The sequence below is a fragment of the Larus michahellis genome, chromosome 1 (assembly GCF_964199755.1).
Source record: "Larus michahellis chromosome 1, bLarMic1.1, whole genome shotgun sequence".
Lineage (NCBI taxonomy): Eukaryota > Metazoa > Chordata > Aves > Charadriiformes > Laridae > Larus > Larus michahellis.
The window spans coordinates 1,776,974-1,786,050 of record NC_133896.1 but is presented as its reverse complement, the minus strand read 5'-3'; the positions used below and the strand labels follow the sequence as shown (position 1 = coordinate 1,786,050).

The 9,077-nt window shown below is 61.9% G+C and overlaps 1 protein-coding gene across 3 annotated transcripts; it reads left to right on the top strand.

Moving 5' to 3' along the window:
- The first annotated feature begins 1,544 nt into the window (after window positions 1-1,544).
- Window positions 1,545-8,406, top strand: LOC141738059 (uncharacterized). 3 transcript variants are annotated; one of them, XM_074573154.1, is made up of 20 exons: window positions 1,545-1,784; window positions 2,343-2,489; window positions 2,583-2,704; window positions 2,804-2,912; window positions 3,006-3,122; window positions 3,291-3,358; window positions 3,446-3,583; window positions 3,740-3,925; window positions 4,024-4,126; window positions 4,219-4,360; window positions 4,444-4,627; window positions 4,746-4,845; window positions 4,928-5,046; window positions 5,186-5,223; window positions 5,439-5,551; window positions 5,647-5,795; window positions 5,994-6,088; window positions 6,392-6,470; window positions 6,752-6,860; window positions 7,213-8,406. In XM_074573154.1, the coding sequence occupies exons 1-20, from the start codon at window positions 1,613-1,615 to the stop codon at window positions 7,284-7,286; spliced, it is 2,364 nt and encodes a 787-aa protein (XP_074429255.1). In that variant the 5' UTR covers window positions 1,545-1,612; the 3' UTR covers window positions 7,287-8,406. The 3 variants fall into 3 exon arrangements, with proteins under 3 accessions (XP_074429255.1, XP_074429254.1, XP_074429256.1); XM_074573153.1 differs by having other exon boundaries at window positions 1,545-1,829; XM_074573155.1 differs by lacking the exon at window positions 2,343-2,489.
- The last annotated feature ends 671 nt before the right edge of the window (window positions 8,407-9,077 follow it).

Genomic DNA, 9,077 nt, shown 5'->3' with positions numbered 1-9,077 from the left:
CCCGCGCTACCTCTTCCCCACGCGACCCAGGTCCTCGTGCACCCTGATAAACTGCACCCCGATACTACCCTGCGCCCTGGTCCCCATCCATCCCAGTCCCCGTGAACTCCGATAAACCACGCGCCCTGCTCCCTGTGCACCCCAATGCCAGATAAACCACGCACCCCCCTCCCTGTGCGCCCCAGATTCTCCTGCACCCCCCCCCGCCTTGCCATGCCCCCGGTCCCTGTGCACCCTGACGCACCCCGGTCCCTGTGCACCCCAGGTTCCTGCGTACCCTGGTCCTCGTGCACCCTGACGCACCGTGTAGCCTGATTCCTGTGCACCCCGATCCCTGTTCACGCTGCGACACCGTGCGCCCTGGTCCCCGTGCGCCCCGATATGCCACGCACCCCAGTTCCTGCATGCCCCAGCCCTGTGCCCCCCGATGTACCGCACACCCTGGTTCCTGTGCACCCCTGCACCCCAACACACCATTCGCCCTGGTCCCTGTGAACCCTGATATACCACAACCTCCCGCATTCCCACACCCCCCGGGCCCGCGCACCCCGACCCCCACACACCCCAGATCCCTGTGCACCCCATATACTGCCCACCCTGGTCCCTGTACACCCCAATACACCGCGCACCCCAGCCCCACACACCCCACATCCCCGTGCACCCCGATACACCGCACACCCTGGTCCCCATGCACCCCAGATCCCCGTGCATCCCGATACACCACGCACCCTGTATCCCTGTGCATCCCCGTCTCTGTGCACCCCCATATACCGCCCACCCTGGTCCCTGTGCACCCCAATACACCGTGCACCCCAACCCCGTGCACCCCAATACACCGCACACCATGATCCCCACGCACCCTGGATCCCTGCACATCCCCGTCCCTGTGCACCCCGGTACACCGTCCGCCCTGGTCCCCCTGCACCCCGATATACCACGCACCCTCCGTTCCCACGCCCCCCCCCCCAGCCCCGCGCACCCCGATACACCTCGCACCCTGAATCCCTGGTGCATCCCCGCCTCTGTGCACCCCTATCTAGCGCTCATCCTGGTCTCTCTGCACCCCGATCTACCGCGCACCCCAACCCCACGCACCCCCACATCCCCGCGCACCCCGATACACCGCGCGCCCCGACCCCACGCACCCCGGATCCCTGCACATCCCCGTCCCTGTGCACCCCCACAGGCTGCGCAGCACGGTCCCCCCGCACCCCGATCCACCGCGCACCCCAACCCCGCGCACCCCACATCCTCGCGCACCCCGGTACACTGCGCACCCGGGATCCCTGTTCATCCCCGTCTCTGCGCACCCCCGTATACCGCCCACCCTGGTCCCCGCGCACCGGGATATACCACGCCCCCCCGTTCCCACGCACGCCCCTCCGGATGCCAGTACATCCCCATCCCCCTGCACCCCCATGTACCGCGCACCCCGGTCCCTGAGCACCTCGCTACACCGAGACCCCCCCCCGTTCCCACGCACCCCGGATGCCAGTACATCCCCGTCCCTCTGCACCCCCATGTACCGCGCACCCACGTCCCTCTGCATCCCGCTACCCAGCGCATCCCAGCCCCCGGGGTAGGCGGGTCGGCCCCGGCCTCTCCCGGTGGGATGGTCGGGGTGGGGGGGGGGGCGCCTCCGGGGGGGGCGGCTCCGGGGCGGGGGGGGTGCCTCGCGCATGCCCGGCACCGCCCGTTAAATACCGGCGGGCTGGGAGGGAGCGGCACCGCCGCCCCCGGGAGCGGGACTGAGACCGACACCGCCCCCGCCATGGCCAGCGAGGGTGAGCCCGGGCGCCGCCGCCGCTGCTGCACGCACGATGCGCCGGGTGAGCGGCGGGGGGGCGGGGGGGTAGGTTTTCGGGGGAGGGCCGGCACCGGGAGTCCCCCTCCCCTCTCCCGAGCACCGCACCGGGTCCTGGTCCTGGTCCTGGGGGTGGGGGCCTCCCGCACACCTGGGGGTCCACCCCTCCCTCCCCAGCATCACACCGTGTCCTGGGCGGGGGAAGAATCTGCTACCCTGGGTACGTGGCGGGGTCCCCCCCATCCTGAGCATCACACCAGGCAGCAAGGGGGTGTATCCCCACCCCGGGCACCGGAGGGTCCCCCAGTCCTGAGCATCACACCGAGCACTGGGGGGGGTGTCCCCCTCCATCCTAGGCACTGGTGGGGTTCCTCTTCTCGAGCATCACCTGGGTACCACCCTGGGAGCTCTGTGTGTCCCCCGTGGGGTTTGGGGATCAGGGTGACATCCCAGTGCAGCAGCACCTGGGTGTCCTGCAGCACTGCGCCCAGGCAGGGTACAGCCCCAGCGTGACTCCACTCCACCCCCCCCCCCCCAGATGTCCCCAAGGCCACCGAGCCTCGGGGTGACAGTGATGGCCCCCGCCGGGGTTCCCTTTGCGACCGGCACTGCGCCGCCATCAACAATGTGCAGGGGGACTTGAGTGACCTGGGCCCCCACCTGCACCGTCCCCGTGTCCTCCCAGGTAGGTTGGCCATGGGATGGGCTGGGCATGGGGCTCCGGGGGGGGGGGGGGGGGTGTCCCACACCCCCTGTCATCTCCCTATCTTGTCTGCAGCCATGTCCCCCCCGTCCTGCTGCCAGCAGCACTCGGAGGAGGTCTGTGAGAGCTGCGTGGTGAAAACCACCCTGACGGCCGAAAACGTCGTGGAAGCCAACAAGCTCTCCAACAACTACAAGGTGGGTGCCCACGGTGTGGGTGGGGGCATCCAGGGGTGTTCCTGGGGGGCTGTAATAAGTTTTCTCCTTCTCCCTCCAAAAAAAAAAATCTCTCTGTAGTTTGGGTTCAAGAAGTGGAAGAGCCACGTGACGGCGCGGCCCTGGGAGGACCGATCGGAGATCGTCAAGGAGCTCTACTCTGACCTCAATGTCATCCGGGGTTCTGGAGGTGAGTGGCCCTGGGGACAGCCTATGTGGTGGCAGCGTGGATTTGGGATGGTGCAAGTGACAATGGTCCCATCTGATGCCTTTTCTCCTGCAGGGTCCACAGTGACATGTGGGAACGTCCTCTACCTGCTGCTCTTTGGCTGGTGGCTCTCGTTCATCTACGTCCTCATGGCTGCCATGATGTTCATTACTATTGTGGGGGCTCCTTATGGTGAGTCCCAAATTTGGGACCCCCACGTGAAGGGCTGGGTGAGCCATGGAGCTCCTGGCTGAGCCCAGAATAGCACTGATGGGTGTTGGGTCCCTTCCCTTCAGGCTGGCCCTGTAGCTGGAGGGGACACATACGTCCCCAACAGAGCTGATGCTTGTGTCCCCACAGGGCGGCTCTGCTGGGACCTGGCTGGGTATTTCCTCTGGCCCTTTGGCAAAGTGATCCAGAAGGTGGAGGTAACGGTGTGCCCACACTCGGGACCCTGCGGGGGGGTGGTTGGGGTACCCCATGCTGCGCCCTGACACCCCTCGTCTTCCCCCCAGGTCCCCAAATCCCACCGGGCGCTGGGCGCGTGCGAGGCCGGCGCAGAGACGAGTGGCGCGGGGGAGAGCTCAGCCCTGCTCGGTGGTCCTGTGCCACGCCGCTGGCGCCCATGGTGCTGGGCAGACGGCAGACACTGGGTGAGCCCCATACTGGACGTGGTGACAACCTTCTTCTGGGTGTGGGCACCCCAGGAGCTCCCCGTCATGGTGGGGATGGCACCCATAGGTGCCTCTGCTCCCCTGGGGTGGGTGTTTTGGGCTGAGCAAACCCTAAAGGTGACTACCAATTTGCAGCAGCGTGCTGGGGCCGTGGTGTGGCTCTGCCTGGGCTACCCGATGCTGGTGCTGGCCCATGGACTAGTGTGTGTCACAGCATGGCTCCTCGTCGTCCTCATCCCCGTGGCCAAGCTGAATGCCCGCACCATCACCCGCGTCCTGCTGCTACCCCCGGAGCAGGTGGTCGTGCGGCGCCTGAGGATGGTGGGTGTCTTTGTGCTGGGGTCCTGCACCCTGCTCCAGGGTGGATTTTGGGGTGGGGGCGGTGCTCAGAGCAGTGTCACCCACTTGTCCCTCCACAGACGGAGGTGCCACTGGAGGGGGAGGTGATCCTCTGCTGCTACCGCGCCGTCAACCCCTACTACTACAAATATGCCGTGGACGGCATCAATGTCTTCGCCGTCAGTATCCTTCTGTGGGCTGGAGGGGAACGGGGTAGGGGGGGCCTGGCCCCAAATCCCATCCACCTTGGTCATCTCCTTGACCGGCCACCCCAGACCTGCTGCCGTTGGTGCTGGTGACACTGGTGCTGGGCTACGTGGACAGCCACAACCGCCTGACCAGCTCCCCCATCAAGTTCACGTTGGCCCTGCTCTCCATCATGCCTCTCTCCTACTACATCGGGATGGCCATCGCCAGGTGAGCGTTGATGGGGGGGGACAACATTTAGTGGCAAGGTGGGGACACATGCCAGCCCTGCTGACACCCTCCTTCTCCTCCAGCATCTCGGCCCAGAGCAACTTTGCAGTGGGAGCCGTGGTGAACGCCACGTTCGGCTCCATCACGGAGCTCACCTTCTACATCACGGCCCTCATCAAGGGCTCGCGAGAGGGCAACCGCTGCTATGCCGAGATCGTCAAGTCAGCGTTGACGGGGACGCTGGTGGGCTGTGTCCTCTTTGTCCCGGTGAGCCATGGTGGGGCACACTCATGGCATGAGGGCGCCCGGTCTCTGAGGAGAGCTGGGAGGATGCTGCAAGCAAAGTGCTGATGGACATTTTTTGGGGGCTTTCTCCATCCCCAAGGGTCTGTGCATGGTGATTGGGGGCATCCGGCACCAGGAGCAACGGTTCAACAGCCGCTCGGCGGGTGTCAGCTCGGCCCTACTCTTCCTCTCTGTGGGAGGTGAGTTGGGGACAGGGGTGTCCCCAGGCTGGGGGGGACCCACCAGCATGGGTGGCCACCCCATGTCCCTCCATCCCCACAGGTGTCTTTGCCCCAACGCTCTTCTCCAAGGTGTACGGGAAGCTGGTCTGTGGCGAGTGCCACAACGTCACCCAGAACCCGCTGGGCCACTACCTCTGCCACAACTGTCACTTTGACTTGGTGAGTGAGGATCTGGCCGTCCAGCCTCTGGGGTTTGGGGTCAGGGGTGCTCCAAGCCCACCTGGCTCCTGCTTTTGATGGTGGCAGCGGGGCTGTCCCGTGTCCCCTGCATCCCCGTTGACAGGTTCTCTCTCTGCAGATGGAGAACAACGGCACCCTCTACTACAGTCACGTCCAGTGAGTGTCTGCTGGGGTGGGGACAGTGGTGTCCTCGTAGTGGGGTGGCACCTCTGGGTTGTGGCCCCGCATCCCTGCCAAGTCTCCCCTTCGTCCCCCTGAAGGGCTCCAATCCTGCACCCCCATCTCTTCCATCCCCAGATAGTGCAGGGAACCCCCCTGGGGTCTCCATGCCAGACCCTGGTGGCATTAAATGTGTCACCCATGTCCCACAGACCCCTGGTGTACACTGTGTCCCTCCTGCTCCCTGCTGCCTACCTCATCGGCCTCTTCTTCACCCTGAAAACGCACACGCACATCTATGACATCCACATCAGCGGCTGTCACAGTGAGTGTCCCCAAACCGTGGGGTACCCCAGCTGTGGGGCTGGCTCTTCTCACTGCCCTGGGGCGTCCCACCATGTCTCTGCTCTTCCCCCCCAGTGCCTGGCCACCACCACAGCGCTGTGGTCCACTGGTCTCGCTGGCGGGCCCTGGTCATCCTCCTGCTCTCCACCCTCTGCATGTCAGCCTGTGCTGACCTGGCCACGGAGCACATCAGCCCCATCCTCACCAACTCCACCATCTCCCAGGTGAGTGGGGGGATGGTGGTGAACCCTGAGGACCCAGATGTGCCCTCCAGGGATGGGGAACCTGCCCTGGCTGTGGGGTCGAGCTCCACAAGCTGGGGAAAAGATGCTGAGATGCTCCAGGGACTGAGGAGCTTGGTTGCCCACAGCTTAGATGTGGTCAGGATCAGGCCATGTGCTGATGTTACCTCTTCCCTGCAGTACTTCATCGGCGTCACTGTGCTGGCAATGGTGCCTGAGCTGCCGGAGATTGTCAACGGCATCCAGTTTGCCCTGCAGAACAACCTGAGCTTGAGGTGAGATGGCCCAAAGGATGGGTTTTGGGGTGTCTTCCTCCAGCATGGTCCCAGTCCCATAGCTGTGCCTTGGTGCCAGTGATGGGCTGCCCAGCTTCATGCTAGTGGTGGGTCAGATCCCTGCCAACTTGCCCTCAGAAGGACCTAGAGCCACTCAAAAAAAAAAAAAATGGGCCCAGAACCAGGTTGGGCTGCATGGTTTGGTTCCTCAGGTTTTTGGTTTTTTCTCCCCCTGAGCTGAGCAACCCAAGGGCTGCTGAAGACCTGCTGCTTGGCTGCTCTTAAGTCCTTTGTCCTCCCCAGCATCGAGATTGGGAACTGCATCGCCGTCCAGGTCTGCATGCTCCAGATCCCCATCCTGGTGCTCTTCACCATCTTCTACGTGAGTAGCCCCAGAACAGCCCCTGGGTGACCTCCCACAGCAGGGCTGGGGACACGCAGCTCTCCATGAGACGTGGCAAGGGCACCGCCGCTGTCCTCAGTGTCTCCTCTCCTCTGCTCAGTGCAGGGGAAAGTGGGGTCGGGTATCTCTTACCTTGGCTCATGCTGTCCCCAGCCTTATGTGGCAGAGGAGGGTTAAGGGGTCACATTGAAGTCCCCAGCCACAACCAGTGTGGGGCTGTCCTGATAGGCCATAAACCCCAAATCCTCTCTGCCTCGCAGCCAACCAACTTCACGCTTGTCTTCAGTGACCTCCATGTCTATGCCAGCATGTTCAGCGTGGTGCTCATGAACTACATCTTCATGGATGGCAAATGTGACTACTTCCAAGGTGACCGCCGGCCCCCGAGGGTGCTGTGAGACCCACCTTCCCTGTGCTGATGGGCTGGGGGGGGTTCAGGGGGTCATCTGCTTGCTGCAGCTCTTGACATGTGGTGGCTTGAGCAATTCTGGGGTCTTGGGTGACCACCTGGGAGGTGCTGGGGCTGCCACCCTGCAGCGGCTCCAAGGGGGATCACTCCCTTTTCACCCTTAAGAGGGAGTTTTAAACCCCTTTTGATGGAGATTTTGCAGAGGCCCATGAAAGTCCTCTACAGTGGGCTAGTCCAGACCACACCAGAAGGTCTTAAAAACAACCTTGCTCCAGGGAGTAACCCCCTCCCAACCTGCTCTGTCTGTCCTAGGCACGGTGCTGGTGATGGTCTACTTCATCCTCCTGGCTGTGTATTTCTTCGCCCCATCGCCTAGTGGTTGCTGAGGTTTGGACTCTGCTTTCTCCAACCCTCTCGTTGGGCTCAGCGCCTGTCAAGGCGTTATCCGATGTCTCAGGGACTTGGCTGGGCCGGTTCCGGTCCGGAAGCATCATTTGCTGAAGCTCCTGCTGCTGCCTGGCTCCCCCAGTGGGGTGCCAATGGGGCTTCATTGATGGGAAGGGTGGTGGCAATAGAAGCACTCGTGAACCAAGAAGGAGCTTCAATGCACTTCACAGAGGTATTTCCAGCCCACGCTTGTGTGGTTGGAAGGAAAATTGTCCTTAGTTGGAGGGCCTTGAAGGGGATTTCTGTGTAGTCTCAAGGACAGACCCCTCCCTTGGGACATGTTGCACTGGGAGAAAGTGCCTGAGAAGAGCCTCTCGTCCTTCCAGGCAGTGGGTGATCCCGGGCCTGGAAGGGACTTATGTCTGGGGATCACACAGGGCTTCTTGATGGTACTAGAAACACACCAAAAGGTATTTTTCAGCTGTTTTGTCATTAAAGCAGTTTTGTACTAATCAGAAACAAGCTTGTTTCTCCTTAAACGAGCCTTCTGTCACCTGTCTGGGTCCCTCTGTGCTCACCACCCAGGTTAGTGATGGTCTTGGGGTGATGGCCGCTTGGTGCCCACCAAGGATGGCTCTCGGTGTGGTGGGCATTGGGCACCAGCAATGGCTCAGTTGGAAGCAGCATCCCTGGGAGCGGAGCAGGACAGCACTCAACATCCTTTGTCACAGCACCAGAGCAGGCGGCAGGGGAGATCTACCACCAAGCCGGGGGACAGAGACAGCTCCGTGGGCTCCAGCTTTCTCCATCACCCTCCCTAAGCTCCAGCTCCTGTTTCCAGCTTGGTCTTGTCTGACTGTCCTGGGTCATACTTGCTCACAGGTCTTTAACAGGCTCCTAGGAAGGGTCAGGGATGCTCCTGGTGCTGTTTGCAGGGTACGAGGTGTGACATGTCGGGGACCAGCTCATCTCCCTCTGCGAAGGGAAATGCCAGCGGGTGAGGTGAGAGGACAAAGCGGGTGGCTTGGACTGATTTATTATCAGAGCTTCAGAAAACAAAACAAAAAATCCCAAAAAACCCCAAAGCCGCTTGTTAGCAATTAATGATGCTGCTTTATCAAGTGTTTGTGTGCTTGTTTGTTTTCCTAGTAGAGCCTCAGTGTGGACAATCCTACTGTCATTAATACGGATGTTAGGGACAATTCCCGGGTGAGCACCCAGAGTTGGCAGATCGAGAGCTCAACGGCACAGGGCAGCAAATGATGGAAAAGGTGTGGGACGGGAGGGCAGAAGATGATGGCACCGAGCAGGTTCTCCTACATCTCATCTATGGCTAAATAGAAAACACCTACCCTGGGCTGAGGGATGTGTGGGACTTCTCCAGGAGCTGGATCCAGCCATTGTGTTTGGGAAAGCGTGGCCACTGCAGGTCCCTTCCCCAGTGCCCTGCTCTGCAGCAGGACAAGCCCAGCAGTAGCTGCTGGTGGCTGTGAGGATGCCCTGAAGAGGTCCCACAGCACCCTGAGCTGCTCTGCTGGGAGCAGGGGTAAGTGGTGGGGTGAAGGCAGCAGAGCTGTCCTACGACACCCTATTCCGAGATGGCTTTCTCTGTCTTGGTGTGTCCTGTCCCCATCTTGGGCAGCATTCTGGATGCTCTTACCTCCTCTCCCTCCATCAGATGCTGAAGCCTTTCCTTCTCCCTTAAGGAATTGGTCCTGCCCTGGCAGAGGCGGTAACGCTCTGCTCTTTTGCTCTTGCATATGGACTTGCACGAAGGGAGTTAACTTGCT